Here is a 16,031-nt window from a genome sequence, read left to right on the forward strand (position 1 = left end):
ATCCAGTATAACTAAGCATTTGAGATCTGGGCTATACAATTCTGTAGGATTTGTTTTATCACACCAGATGGCTCCTCTTGCCTTGATGCAGTTCTTTTCAGCTGCATGGGGCGAAAGCACAAGATTCATTTGGGTTCCAGGAATTTCTGAGTTTGAGAGAGATCTCTTTAAAAAAATCTGCATTCATTTTCTTTCTCAGAGTTTAAAAAAATAGGCATTGTAACTTTTGGGGAGACATTTTCCTATAGAATTTCGATTTCTCCCCTCCCACAAAACAAACAGGCTGTTCACAATACATACCTTATGTCTTTCTCTTCCCTCTCTTCACTTGCCACATATTTGGGTAAAATCAAAAAAGGGAAAAAAAGTCTGAGAGCAGGCAGAACTGGAGGACTGGGGCAGGTGAAGAGCATCACACTTACCTCCTCAGGGTTGTCTCTGCAGAAGTGGATCTATCTAACTACTCGTTTCAAATCACTGTTTAGATTTTCAGTGGCCAGAGTACATAGTGAATCTCTCTGGTGTGGTTTAATGTTTCACAGGTAAGAGTTCTCCTGTGCCGCCAGTCTTTTTTCCATATTCTAACCCTTTACTTGAAGGCCCTGTAGAATAACCATTCCCCATAACTACATGCTTCCTGCTAAAGAAGGCACAGGAGAAAAAGCACAGACCTTGGTGCCTGGCAGCCAAGTGTTTGATTCTTAACTCCATTAACTATTACTCTGTGACCTTGGACAGGTTTCTTTATTTTAAAATGTGGGTAATGAATACTTTAGAAAGTTGTTACATGAGAGAATTTATGTAATGTAACCTGTACGATACTCAGCACAAAGCGATTGCTTAGTAAATAGTAGTAGTTACTCAGCTTACTAAAAAATGTCACAGCACAAACTCATCTACTCAAAGTGCCTTGAGTTCACAGTGAGAATAATATGTACATGATAGGTCTGAAGAAGTGAACGTAAACACAGTTAAACTCATAAATAGCCATTGAAGTGTAGTATTGGAATAAGTATACTGTATTTGCTGCAGTGCTAATAATGAGCTGTCTCACTATAAAGTTTATGATTCATTGAGACAGGTGTCTTTTTCCCTACCTCTGTCCTTTATCCCTAGCACATGGAGTGGTACCTAATACTTAGTAGGCAATCAAAAGAAAATCTGTTAAATGAATTTTTGTAGCTAGCATATTATCTGATCAAATAGAACTGTCTGGTATGCAAGAAGCATTAACAGTGGACATCTCAGAATTCAAGTAATATATATTGAAGATTTAGCTTTGTTAAGGTATTTTATAACATACTGTGTTATAAGCACTTTCTCATATATGATTTATTTGAACCCTCACAACAGTTCTATGAGGTAGATAATTGTACTGTTGTATAAATGAAGAAAGTCTCACGTTTTACCCGTTTCCTCTGACTCTTAAGTCCAGTTACTATCTAGGATGATCATAGGAGCATCTTAGCTGATTTAGTTATTCTGAGCATCACACAGTCTCAGCTTCTTTTGGTGCTTGTGATTTTAAACCAGAAGTATATTTGCTATGAGTCTGATAAATCCAGCTGCTTATTGTATTTACAGTGCAATTTGAAACCAAGTGGATAGGGAAACTACAGAGGCACTTGTGGCTAAGGCTAAGATAAACCGCAGCCCTCAGTATGAAGATAGGTTCTCAGGGGTTCACAGAGAAGCTGCCCAAGAGTCCCTTTTCCGTATTTGTGCCAGTGTGAACTTCTGATGCTTTTTGGCAGAAGTTCGCTAGCGTGAGTCCTGCTAGGTGGCAGACCAGTCCAGAGATCACAACTAGGATTTATAACAATGCCGCAGGCTTTATTTTCCTGCCTTCCCCAGCTGCTAGACCTACATTATCCAGTGCAAACCTGTAGCCACTATCTTTCCAGTGGCTCACTGCCTACTGAGGCACTGAAGAAAAGTGATATCTAGTGATGTTTCTACCATAAATTAGGAGAACAGTGCTCTGTTTTACCCTAGTGCTACATTTACTTGTTCACATTATTGTGGCCTGAGATTTCGCACGGGCAGTGACTTGAAGCATAATGTCTGCTCTCCGCAAAGCCTCAAGGAATTAGGAGAAGGGACTGCATGAGTATCTTCAGGCTACCCTGGAAATGCTGTCAACTCAGTAGCTCAGCTTCATTCCAACTTTGAAATGTTAAGGAGGCCTTCGTGATAACTCAGCTTGGTTATTTTACCTTTGAAGAGCCCAGGTTCCAGGCACAGAAATCCTATTTAACACAGTCATGTTCTGGCTTTTCCCCACCCCATCTCCAGGCTAGTGTTTTTGTGAACGGGCAAAGAGTTAGCTTGCATGTAAGGGAAACTGACCAGCATTTCCTGCCATACGGTGTGTTTCTGGTCACTGATCTAACCTCTAACCAAATAAATGAAGTTAGGCGTAATAGACTTCTTTTCAGTGCTTCCATTGTTTCGAATGTTTTATGTACCTTCATGCCCTGATACCAGGTTACTGAGCAGTGAAGTTTTTAAAAAGCTGTTTTCTTTGCTTTTGTCATTTTTGTTGCTATCCCCTATCTGTTTTACTGGTCACTGTAGGAAAAAATGAAATGGCTCACAGTTCCATTGTTTCCAAGTTAAAGACTCCAAGATGCCTTTTTATCAGAAAAGCTTTGCTTCCCCGCAAAATTGAAACATCTATGTTAAAGTTCACACGGAAATGTTAAACTTGAGGTTCTTCTTTGAGAAGTAGCAGTGTTTTTCCAGCAACAATCCTGTGATTGCCACATTAAGTAAATTATTTTTTTAATGAATGAAAATATAAAAAACTATGTAATTAATTATATAAAGGAAATAGGCAAGCAGGGCTTATAAGTAGCACTGCAGTGCCATATAAATTTATATAGTTTTAAAATAAGAAACTTTGAAGAAGATAAAATAAGATAAATGATTACATCTCCTCTGCTGTTTCCCACCTCATGAATATTGAAACATTTTGGATCTTTTGACTTTTTGACGGTCAGAGCATGAAGAAAAGAAACATGGCCATTGTGATGGTGATATAAAAAGGAATCTGGTGGAAGTCTTCTGTTCACTGCCTGTCCCTTTCATCTCTTTTTAGTAGAATCTGCTGCCTCCAAATGTTGACTGTCTGTAGCAAGCAGATGTCAGTATTTTTATTTTTATTTTTTAATAAGAATTAATGGATATAATCTGACTTTGGGAATGAAAGAATTTGTCTAAACATTTTTGCCATTAAATAGAAATGTCTCTGTGGTGATGAGCAGATGTTAATTACAAGCTCTGTTCACTGGACGAAAGTATCAGAAAGTTCAAAGAGTTGTTTTGCCTTGTCTTTTCCTATCCAAACTTCCTCTGACTCACTCCCTTCTTCCATTGACCCTCCGCTTCCAAATACTCCTACTTGATAAAATGATAGAATAAAACTTAGTTTGCTTTACTCTTAACTTAAAGATTGAAGTCCTAAAAAATAAGCACGGTCCATACCTTTTCTTGGGATTACATTATTTAGCAGTCAGTCAACCTTTGTCATGTCTAACTTTTAAGAGATCCTAATTGTTCATTTACAGTAGTTTGTGCTACCTTGTACGTGAGCTTTACACAGATGCTTGTATTGACCACAGTTAAACATTTTCACATATAAACATGAAAATGAGTGAGTTGTATGCTTTGTGTCATTAAAAAGACATAATTAAGCAAGGCCAGGAACTAGATCACCTATGAAATAAGTACCCATAGTATGTTTGCTTATGTTTATAAATAAAAACATATTAACAGTTCTTTTTGAGGCTTTCCATTTTATGAGTAAAAAGCGGTGATGAAATGAGACCCCGTGTTTTGAATTTGTTGGCAGAGATTAATGTGAAACAATGCAAGTATCTGCTGTAGAGCTCGCCTGGTCAAAAAATAAGTGTGTAGCACTTCAGCCTTTACATGTTGCAGCCAATAAGGAAAGCCCACATAGACATACTGCTGAGTTTGTGACTGTCATGATTATACCAGGAAGGAGTGTTGGTGGACTTGCTAAGAGAGTTCTTAAAAGAGGATGGTGAATATGACTTAATTGGATTAGTCAAAGAATTGTTCTCCAAGAAACATTTGTATGTTGTATGCATTTAAGTAATGCACCGAGTCTTCAAAAGTGTAAAAACCCACTTCCTAGTGGCTTAGAGGAAATGAATTTGGCTATCTAAACGTGGGCTTAGTATCTTGTGACATCTTCTCGAATATGGATGTTTGTCACTAATCACACATTTGAGTTCTTAATTTTGCTGCTCTGGGCCATCTAATCCAACTTTGAAATGTTAAGGCAAGTCAAATAGTTGTACTTAGATAGTATTTTTTGCTGCTTTTTGAAAAAAAGCTATGTAAAACTTGAAGTGTATTTCAGTGTTTTTCATATTTGTAGTTTTAATAATTTTGGTTTAGAAAAGAAATAATTAGAAAACTCCAAGGTAACACTGGCAGAGTTCTCATCAGTGGGGTAAAGTTTCTATTAATGGTTATCTTGTTGGATGAGTTTATTCAGTTGTAAAAAAATAAAATTGCCATGCTGAGTGTATTCTTAGTATATCTCAGATTGATGACCTAAGAGAGCCCTAATTTTCCTTAAGAATTAATTAGTGATTAAAATCCCTTCTATAGCGAAAAATTGTTATTGCTAGTGGTCCCAGATTGCCACTCTTTGTCCCCTGCCAAAGGAAAAAGTGCTATGTACCTATTTTGTGCCCTGTGGTGTTATATACATGCTTAATAAGATCCCAGATTGGATGTAGCAGTGGTCATTGATTTGTTTACTGAACGAATGCCTTTGTGCTCCTGTTGGACTTGTGTGCAGAATGGCTCTGTTGACTGTTTACTTAAGTAATCATAGTGCACATAATTTAAAAAGAAAGCAACAAAGCCAAAACCTGAAATCTTCTGGGAGTCTTATTAGTTCACTCAAATGCTGCTCTTCTTTTTATTTTTATCGTTTGGTAATTTGACAGGAACCCCTTGGTCAAACTGTATCTGTCTCTCTTTATCCCATTTTCCCATTAGAAAAGGTTGCGATGAAAGATCCTCCGGACTTATTGGACAGGCAGAAATGCCTGAACGCCTTGGCGTCTCTTCGACATGCCAAATGGTTTCAGGTTGGCTCTTTGTTATTATCTTATTGTTATTGTAGCCTTGTGCAGGTTTCATTTGGAACACCTGCCTCTTAATGGTTTCTGTGTAATATATAAAACAGGGGTGCTCTCTGCCTCTTAGGGTTATTGTAGGAGCAAATGCTTTAATTTAGGTAAAGTGCCCAGTATAGCTTCTCCTGTGGTTAGTGATATTTAATTATCACATAATCCTTTTTGGCTTAGTACTCTGAATTTCAAATGATAGCTTATAAAATCCAAACATGGGGTGAGAAAAGCTAAAAGTTCAGACAGAGTTGCCTGGAAATGGGGTTGCCATGAGGCTATAAAAGTGACTTTAATAATATGCTTCCTTTACTTTAAAACCTGCCTTTCTAAACCATAATTTTACTACTCTTAAGAACTTGATTTTTTTGTTTACTTGACAATTTATGAATGACTAACTAATTAGTATTCATTTTAAAGAACCTATCCGTGATCAGTGTCCTTAAAATTAAGGGTGGATTTCAACAGGGATATTGGAACCATTTCGTTTGTTTTAGGCAAGGGCAAATGGATTAAAATCATGCGTAATTGTCCTCCGAATTCTGCGTGATTTGTGCAACAGAGTCCCCACATGGGCACCATTAAAAGGATGGGTAAGTACTTAAATATGATTAAAAGCAAATTCTGAAGCTATAGTTAGAGGAAATCCTGTAGAAATTATATGTTACTGTAAAATGGCTATATTCTGAGTTAGCTAAGGTGTGCATTATCTATTTTTGTTCTGGAAAAAAATTACAGATCTTTTTATATGAATTCTTTTTTATGAATATAACTTTTCTACTTCATCATATTCATACTATACAGACTGAGCTATTTTTTCTGACAAAAAGTTTCTATACCTGTTAAAAGTAAGTGTCTTCCTGCACTTCACTCTGCACTGATGGTTGATTATTCTTCACCTACTGCCCAGGAAAGCCTGCGTGACTGGCACATTTCTCTTTCAGTGCTACTTCCGTTTAAAGTAAAAATTACCTGGTATACCAGTGTAAGGCTCCCTTACCCTCTTTTTCTTTCTTTTTGAGTATAGACACTTAAAAATAAGTTCATATTAGTAATTGAAGTCAGGTGAATAGTACACTTAACTGTAGTTTATAATGTATATTGCCAAACTTACTTAATTTGGAAATTATTTTGCTTGAACCAATTAAGACCCAATAAAGAACATTATAAAACAAATAAAGCTATAAAAGGGTCATTTTAAATTAATTTAGCAATTATTACTTTGATATTGGCATCGTGAGTTTTTAGTTTATTAAATATGGAGATTTGGTCCTTCTTTAATTCCAGTTGTAGTAGTTGGGGCAGGATGTCTGAAATGAAGTCTTCCTGTGGTTTGAGTGCTTCCTAGGTTAAGTGGGAGATACAGGTGGGCTGGGTTTGAACACTGATTATTTATTGGCTATTACTAACCTATATGAAGGCTTGTTAAAACTTTGTTAAGTCAATTAGATGACTGCAGTTTCTTAAGTAATCCTTTCAGGGTAAATAAAAATAAAATTTTGGTGACAAAATGTCTTCTGAATATATTATCTCAAAAATGGTTGATTTAAACACTCTGGCTGGGGTAAAAGTTGATAATCAAGTGGGAAAAGTTAATTGGGCCCCAAATGTTAAATGGACTTTAACCTTTTTGGCCTCCATTGTAGATAGAAATGTCAGCTCACATTTAACTGGAATCCTTTTAACACTTGGTGCATGTACTAATTTGTAATTTAATATCTTCTAGCCACTAGAGCTTATATGTGAAAAGTCTATAGGTACTTGTAATAGACCTTTGGGCGCTGGGGAGGCCTTGAGACGAGTAATGGAGTGTTTGGCATCTGGAATTCTACTTCCTGGTAAGGGTTTCAAACTCTGGAGGCAGAAGAATCAGAAAACTTTCATTTTAGTTTAGTTTTCTATTATGTGCTAAGTTTGTCCTCTGCCCAGGGAAATGATGTGTAGGAGTTGTTTTGCTTGGAATTTTAGCAACTAGAATGCTTGAATGTTGGAGAAGTGCCATAAAACTCTCTCTCAGTAATTGTAATTTATGTTCCATATGTACTAACATAAAAGGTACTAATAAGATATTGTGTCTGCTATGAATTTACTTCACCTAGAGCTTTGAATTTGAAAATGTTTATGTTGAGTTAAAATGTATGAAGTTCATTCTGTTTGCAATCTGGTGATTAATTTGGAAAAATTAAATTTGGTCTTATTTTCCATATGTAATCCCTTTAAAGATTTGGGATGATTCATCATGCCATTTCTAAATTCTCAGAGTTAAAACCCAATTTCGACCTTAGATATACAAGTGACTTCTAGTAAAATAAGGACATTTATATGCTAACATACTGAAAATGAGTGTCCTTTTTACTCCATTTAAATTGAGGAGATTTTTAACCTCGTTCCTTAGTTTTTTTTTTCTTTTTCTCTCCATTCTTTTCTTTCTATTTTGTGTTAGTTTATTGAATTCTAAACTCAGTTCTGAATGATACTTGAGTTTTTCTTTTGCCTTTGCTAAAGGGGGTCCTGGTCTTCATGATCCTTGCGAGAGGGACCCAACAGATGCTCTGAGCTATATGACCATCCAACAAAAAGAAGATATTACCCACAGTGCACAGGTATGAGATGGGCCATATCACTGTGGTCTATTAGAGGGATATCATGTAATTTATTTAAACACTTTATTCTTGCCTGCTGTTAGGGACTTTTGTCATCATAATAATAGTACTTGATGAATGTGTTTTTAGCTAGATGTTCTAAGGGCTTTATGAATGAAACATTTGAAATTTGAATAAATACAATCTTTTGTTCTTTAGCATGCACTCAGACTATCAGCCTTTGGCCAGATTTATAAAGTGCTGGAAATGGACCCCCTTCCATCTAGTAAGCCTTTTCAGAAATATTCCTGGTCAGTTACTGATAAAGAAGGTGAGTGTGCAAGTTTTTTATTGGGGTTGGATGTGTGCAGTGATGGAGATGGCCATGGGATGCGTCTCTTGTTAGAGCTGAGAGAACTTAATTTTTAACCCAAGTCATATAAGAACGTTTATTGGTTTTCTTCCATCCCATTAGTGACATCAGCTTGCTGTCATTTATTCTTATTAGTGACGAACTCATTTGGCTATGTTGATCAGATTCCATTACTGCATAGACTTAGGGACAACACTTTGAGAACCGCTGGTCTGAGGCGAAGAGAAAAGTCACAAACGAGGAGGAGACGTTGTCACGGTCACTCATCAGTTTGATGATCTTGTCATACTTGGAAGTGTTAATGTAACCAAGAAAGAGAAAACAAAAACATAGAGGAGGAGAAAAATGTATTGGAAAATTCAGGACTGTCTTTCATTTGTACTAGTCTGTGTGAACTCAGATTAGAGTTTCAGCAGAAAGAGCACAGGCGTTAGTGTCAGTGTGACCTGGTTCCAGTCATAGCGCCCCTGCTTACTAGCTTTAGCTCTTGAGCGATTAGTTCATCACTTTATGTACTGATATTATTCCAACCTTATTGGCTGTTGTCAGATTAAAATGCTCAATTCAGTGCCTGGAAACAGTAGATACTCAAATGCAAATCCACTTACTCTTCTCATTATGCCACAAAAAACATTCCTCCCTCCCTCCCTCCCTCCCTTCCTTCCTTCATCTCTATTTATACTAGAAGGTGGGATGTTTAACACCATATTTTCACCTGGGACAACCCACCTACCACAAATGATATTATTCTAATAATTTTGATATGACAAAAATAGTGGAATGGCCCAATCTGTTTATTTAAACACTGGAATTCCAGTGGGTCTAAAGACTTTTCAGGGAGTCCACCAGATCAGAATTATTTCATAGTAATACTAAGGCTTTGTTTTTTCACCCTTTCCACTCTGTCTTTCATGAGTGTATAGTTGTCTAGAAGCTGTATATGACCTGTGATGGCATCGTCACTCTGATGGCTAATGAAATTTTTTGTATATTGCATTAAAATTTTTTTGTTTTAACTTCTAATATGCTAAATATTGATAGATATTACCCACAAAACAAAGTTTTTCGGGTTCTCAATAATTTTTTAAGAGGGTAAAGTGGTCCTGAGACTGAAAAGTTTGAGAATCACTGCCTTACTCTGTAAACTCCTCAAGGGTAAGGAATCCTCTAGACCTCACCACATAACTATTACAAAACCAATGCTCAAGAAATGTTGTGGAATGAAAGCTGTTTTCTTCCAGAGGGTGCTCACATAGCAGCAAAGAATTTTTGAAAGAGATTCACATAGCCATGTCTCTGGATTGAATGACTGAATAAATATATAATAAATGATTGAATAAATATGTCTCAAATATATGTGTAGATTCTTATGGTTAATAATGAAAAATTTTATTTCAGTCACTGAATTCATAGCAGTTCTTTGGGTTTTGTATTTTTTCTTTCTCTAGATAGTAAAAGTATATCTATTGTTAACGTGACTTAGTTTTTTATGGGTTTTTTTTTGTTTGTTTTGTTTTGTTTTGTTTTGTTTTTAACATCAACAGTCTTTCTCAAGAGTTTGGGAAATGCTGGTCTGTCAATTTATAGCTTAAAATAGAACCAGACAGTTGGTGTTTCCCTTTGAGCCCTGTCAGTTACTAGCTACATGACTTGGGCAGGTCACCTACACATTCTGTGCCTTAGCTATAAGATGAGGGAGCCAAGGTCATTGCCTCCAGACACTTGCTGCAGTCTTCCTCATACTTTCATGTTTTTACCACCTAGCCTCCTGACATTTGCTTTTAAACTTTATTCTTAGAATTCTTGGTGATTTCAATATGCATTTAGATGATTTTTTCTTTTTCAGAATTTTGACTTCTTAATTCCTTGACTTCCTCTCCCACAAATACCTTGTCTTCTACCTTACCTCAGGTGCCCATTCTGTGGACATATCCTAGACCTTGTCTTCAATAACTGTACCTGTGCCCTCTCCCTAATTCATTCTCAAGAATCCCACTTTGTAAACCGCCTCTCATCATCATACTGTCAGGAGCAATCCTCCTGCCCCAATTCTCGAACCTCACCATTGATTCTGTTAACTTTTCTTAGTCCCTCTCCTTCCTCATGTACTCACTTCTGTCCCTTCTCTGCTTATATTCACGTGGTCTGTCATTAATAATCATGCCCTAGCATATACCTTCACTTTGTTGATCCTGTCTTCCTGACAACTCTGGTTGAAATCCAACTGTGTGCCTACACCAGGTTGTTGGACATCGTTGGAGAAAAAAATACATAGTCATCTTAACTGTTTTCCCTTTAAGTTTCAGACATTAACCTTAAGTAGACTGTTTGTGTTGGCTGGAAATCATCCTGTAAAGTCTAGAGTTCCCCAGTTTTCCTAGACAGCTGTTGCAAATCTTCTGTCATTTCACACTTCCCTCCCCAGGCCTCCCTCTCGTCTGATGACCTTATTTGCTGGAAGTACTCATGCGCTTTGCTTTCCCTCCCTTGACCGAATAAAGACCAGCCTTTCTGCTTGTCCACTATATCACATTCCCTTTTGTCTACAAATGGACATTATTCTAGCAGTTCTTTCTTTTCTCACCAGCATCATTTCCTCCTTTTCTGCTTTTCTACTGGATCATTCTCATCAGCATAAAAACCTGCTATAATGCCTCCCATTTGGAAGACAAAGCTTAACTCCCCCTCGATTCTGCAGCTTCCTCCCATTTCTCTGCTCCCCTTTATAGCAGTACCTTCAGAAAGAGTGGCCTATTGTTTCTTTCTCCTTTTCCACACTTTCTTTAAAACTTATTCTAGGGGCTTCCCTGGTGGCGCAGTGGTTAAGAATCCGCCTGCCAGTGCAGGGAACACGGGTTTGAGCCCTGGTCCGGGAAGATCCCACATGCCGTGGAGCAACTACGCCTGTGCACCACAACTACTGAGCCTGTGCTCTAGAGCCCACGAACCACAACTGTTGAGCCCACGTGCCGCAGCTACTGAAGCCCTTGCTCCTAGATCCTGTGCTCCGCAACAAGAGAAGCCACCACAATGAGAAGCCCGCGCACCGCAACGGAGAGTGGCCCCCACTCACCACAACTAGAGAAAGCCCGCGCACGGCAATGAAGACCCAACACAGCCAAAAATAAATTAATAAGTTAAAAAAAAAACACAACTTATTCTAATCAGCCTTTCTTCCTTGTCACTCTACCTAAGTCTGTCCTGTGACCTTCACGTTATTGCGTTCAGTGGTTAGCTTTCAGTACTCATCTTAGGCAGCTTTTCAGCAACACTGGACACAGATGAACACTTATTTCTGGTATATTTAGTTATGAGATATGGCACATATATATAAAAGTATAAAATATTTATCATTTAAAAAGTAATTATTTTGGGCTTCCCTGGTGGCACAGTGGTTAAGAATCCACCTGCCAATGCAGGGAACATTGGTTCGAGCCCTGGTCCGGGAAGATCCCACATGCCATGGAACAGCTAAGCCCGTGCGCCACAACTGCTGAGCCTGTGCTTTACAGCCCGCAAGCCGCAACTACTGAAGCCTGCATGCCTAGAGCCTGTGCTCCACAACAAGAGAAGCCACCGCAATGAGAAGCCCGCGCACCTCAATGAAGAGCAGCCCCTGCTCACCACAGCTAGAGAAAGCCCACGCACAGCAGCAAAGACCCAACACAGCCAGAAATAAATAAATAAATTTAAAAACAAGTAATTATTTAACAATTCCATATAATCACCATCCTAGTTAAGAAACAGAACATTGTCACCTTCTCAGAAGCCATTTATTTATCCTGTACATCACCTCCGTGCCCCATGAACTACGATTCCTGATTTTTTGATAATTGTTTCCTTGATTTTCTTTAAAGCTTTTCCACCTTTGTGTGCTTTTTAAACAATTAATTGGATATTGCCTAGAACTTTTTAGAAATGGAATCATATTGAGTTTAATCTTTTGTGACTGACGTCTGTCTGTCCAGCATTGTTTGGGATATATTCATGTTATTGCATATAGCTATAGTGCATTTTTATACCTATATAGTATCCATTATGAATATACTACAACTTATCCATTGTGCTTTTGAAGGACATTAGGATTCTTCTTATTTTTTGGCAGCCACCCACATTGTTGCTGGGAGCCTTCTTATTCATGCCTCCTGGAGTATAGATCCAGGAGTTACTGTGGACCAGTATACGACCTAGGAAGTGATATATATAGCAATTTATGTTGCCACCAGCAGTGTATGAAAGTTCCTGTTGTTCTGTATCCTCAACAACATTTGGTACCGTCAGACACTTTTTATTTCTTTTTTTTTTTTTGCGGTACGCGGGCCTCTCACTGCTGTGGCCTCTCCCTGCTGTGGCCTCTCCCGTTGCGGAGCACAGGCTCCGGACGCGCAGGCTTAGTGGCCATGGCTCACGGGCCCAGCCGCCCCGCGGCCTGTGGGATCTTCCCGGACCGGGGCACGAACCCGTGTCCCCTGCATTGGCAGGCGGACTCTCAACCAATGCGCCACCAGGGAAGTCCGTCAGACACTTTTTCTGGCATGAAATACTACTTTTTTTTGACTTCTAGGTCATTACTTTATCTTGGGTCTGCTATCCCACTGCCCTTTCCTCAGCTGTCTTTGTTTTTCCTCATCTTCCTGATTTCTGAATATTCGTATCCCAGGGTACAGACAGACCATTTCTCTTTATTTACACCCATTTAGACTCTTTAGGAGATCTTATCTAGTCTCTCGTCTTGAAGTACCTTCTATTCAGTGAAGATTCCCAAATGTATGTCTTCACTCTAGACTCCCAGCCCTTGACCTCAGCCCCAGCTATGCAAGTGTCTCCTCATTGTCTCCACATGGATGTCTAACAGACATCTCAAACTTAAGATGTCCTGTCCTTACTCTGCTTCTCATCTGTTCTTTCCATAGTTATCACCATCCCAGCCTTTGGAAACTCTATGCATCTCTGTGCTCAGGCCAAAAACCTTCACCCTTGAATCTTCTCTTTCTTTCACCCATATCCAAACCATCAGCAAATCCTAGCTGTTTTACTTTCAAAGTGTGTCCAGTATTCAGCTGTTTAATTTCTTCACTGCTACCATCCTGGCCTAAACTGCTGTCATCTCTTACCCTTGTTATTGCAGCATCTTCCCTATCTGGTCTTCCTTGCCCCTCTTGTCTGTTCTCAACAAAGCAGCAGTCTCTTTTTGTTCCCCTTAACATTTTATCTATAATTACAGATTCATAGGAAGTTGCAAAGATAGTACAGAGAGGTCCTGTGGACCCTTCACCTGGTTTCTCCCAATGGTTACATCTTATGCAACTTATAGGAGAACATGGAAACCAAGAAATTGACATTTATACAATGTGTGTATAGGTTTTATGCCATTTTATCACATGTGTAGGTTTGTGTAACCACCATAGCAATCAAGACACAGAACTATTTCATCACCTCAAAGATCTCGTTTATGCTGCCCCTTTATAGTAACACCATTCCTCTTCCCACAGTCATCCCCAAGCCTTGGAAACCACTGACTTTTCTCCATCTCTATAATTTTGTTATTTCAAGGATTTTATGTCAATGAAGTTATCATTATCTGATCTTTTGAGATCCTCGTCCCCCAACTCAGCATAATGCCCTTGTGGCCCATCCAAGTTGTTTGGCATGTGTCAATAGTTTTGTTTCTTTTTGCTGTTAAGTAGGATTCCGTGGCATGAATGAGTCAGAGTTTGGTTTAACCATGCACCTATTGTAGGACATTCTGTTTGTCTCCAGTTTTGGGCTATTACAAATAAAGGTGCTGTGAACAATCTTGTGTAGGTTTTTGTGAGCAATTCACAAAAACGTAGATTTTTGTGTGTTAGATTGGCCAGCAGTTTTCCTTTGTTGTAATGTTTCATCAAGTTTTGGTTCTGAGGTTATGTGGGTCTTATGAGTTGGGAAGTGTCCATCCTTCTTTTTCTGTTCCTTGGAAGAGTGTGTGTAAGATTGATGTTATTTCTTCCTTAAATGTTTGGAAGAATTTATCAGTGAAGCCATTTGGGCATGAGGTTTTCTTTAAGGAAAGGTTTTAAATTATGGATCTGATTTCCTTAATAGGCATCGAACTATCATCTTCTTATGAGAGTTTTGGTAAATTGTGTTTTTCTAAGAATTTGTCCATTTAATCTAAATTTAAAAATAAAGTAGTTTATAAGATCCTTTTATCTTTTTATTGTCTGCAGTATTGATGTCCTGTCTTATACGTTTTGTACCTCCTTTTTTTCTGATCGCTCTCACTAGAGGTTTATCAGTTTTTTTAGTCTTTAAAAAGAAATAAACTTTTGACTTTGTTGATCATCTCCTGGTATATGCTTGTATTATATGTCATTGATTTCTGCTCTTATCCTGTGTTTTTCCTCACTACCTTCTTTAGGTTTAATTTGCTGTTCTTCTTTAAATATTTTGAAATAGATGAATACATTGTTGGCGTTTTTTTTTTGTTTGTTTGTTTTTTGCGATACGTGGGCCTCTCACTGTTGTGGCCTCTCCCATTGCGGAGCACAGGCTCCGGACACGCAGGCTCAGCAGCCATGGCTCACGGGCCCAGCCGCTCCGTGGCATGTGGGATCCTCCCGGACCGGGGCACGAACCCGTGTCCCCTGCATTGGCAGGCGGACTCTCAACCACTGCGCCACCAGGGAAGCCCCTGTTGGCGTTTTTTTAAGCCTCTTACGTTATCATATATACTATTAAGACTAAGTTCTCCTTTATGCCCAGATTTATGTGCTTTGTACTCTTTTTACATTAGCATTTTCATTATCAGTTAGTTAAAACTATTTTTTAATTTTCCTGTTATCAGTTCTTTGACATGTAAGCCATTTCGATGTCATTGCTTAATTTCCAGACAAATGAGGATTTTTTAGTTATCTCTATTTTTTTAATTTTTTAAATAATTTTTTAATCTTTGGCTGCGTTGGGTCTTTGTTGCTGCATGCGGGCTTTCTAGTTGTGGTGAGCAGGGGCTACTCTTTGTGGCAGTGCACGGACTAATTATGGCGATGGCTTCTCGTTGTGGAGCAAGGGCTCTAGGTGCACAGGCTTCAGTAGTTGTGGCACTCAGGCTCAGTAGTTGTGGCTTGTGGGCTCTAGAGCGCAGGCTCAGTAGTTGTGGCTCCCAGGCTTCGTTGCTCCATGGCATGTGGGATCTTCCTGGACCAGGGCTCGAACCCATGTCCCCTGCATTGGCAGGCAGATTCTTAACCACTGTGCCACCAGGGAAGTCCGTTATCTCCTTATATTTGAGCTTATTTATTCTACTGTGATCTGAGAACATGCTTTGTGTGATTTTTTTTCCTTTGGTAGTTCTTGAAACTTCATTTATGGCTCAGCACATGGTCAGTTTTTATAAATGATTCATACTTTGAAAAGTATGTATATTCTGTAGTTGGTAGAGCCAGAATATTCTTTACATGTCAGGTTGCATTTGTTCATTGTGTTGTTCAAATCTTATATACCTGTATACACACACACACACACACACACACACATACATACATACATACATATTTTTTTAACTTGTTCTCTTAATTACTGAGAGAGGTATGCCAATTCCCCTCTATTGTGGATCGTCTGTTTCCCCTTGCAGGTCTGTCAGTTTTTAATTTCTACAATTTTGGCTCTTTTATAGTTTCAGATTTTCTGCCACATATTCTTCTTGATTTTTTATTTTGAGCATCCTAATCATTCTTTTTAATAAAGTTTGTTTCTGAAAGAATGCTTCATCGTCTGGGTCTCTTTGGGATCTGTTTCTGTTTTCTACTGCTTCTCGTGATTTTTGATCACAGTATCTTGTCTTCTCATGTACCTGTGTTTTGTTTTTGTTTTGAGTGATGGAGACTTAAATTTAAAAATTTTGGAGGGAATTAAAGCTTAGAGTAA

At 38.4% G+C, this 16,031-nt stretch overlaps 1 protein-coding gene across 4 annotated transcripts in view; it reads left to right on the plus strand.

The window, feature by feature from the left end:
- Positions 1-16,031, plus strand: part of STRBP (spermatid perinuclear RNA binding protein) — a 68,306-nt gene that overhangs the window by 15,614 nt on the left and 36,661 nt on the right. For all 4 annotated transcript variants that reach the window (XM_082842516.1, XM_082842514.1, XM_082842513.1 and 1 more), the window contains 5 exons: positions 5,041-5,132; positions 5,669-5,764; positions 6,898-7,009; positions 7,677-7,774; positions 7,973-8,084. In XM_082842516.1, coding sequence (XP_082698642.1) covers positions 5,041-5,132; positions 5,669-5,764; positions 6,898-7,009; positions 7,677-7,774; positions 7,973-8,084 — 510 coding nt within the window. The remainder of the gene's footprint in view (positions 1-5,040; positions 5,133-5,668; positions 5,765-6,897; positions 7,010-7,676; positions 7,775-7,972; positions 8,085-16,031) is intronic.

The sequence above is a fragment of the Leucopleurus acutus genome (assembly GCF_964270905.1).
Source record: "Leucopleurus acutus genome assembly, chromosome: 7".
Taxonomy (NCBI): domain Eukaryota; kingdom Metazoa; phylum Chordata; class Mammalia; order Artiodactyla; family Delphinidae; genus Leucopleurus; species Leucopleurus acutus.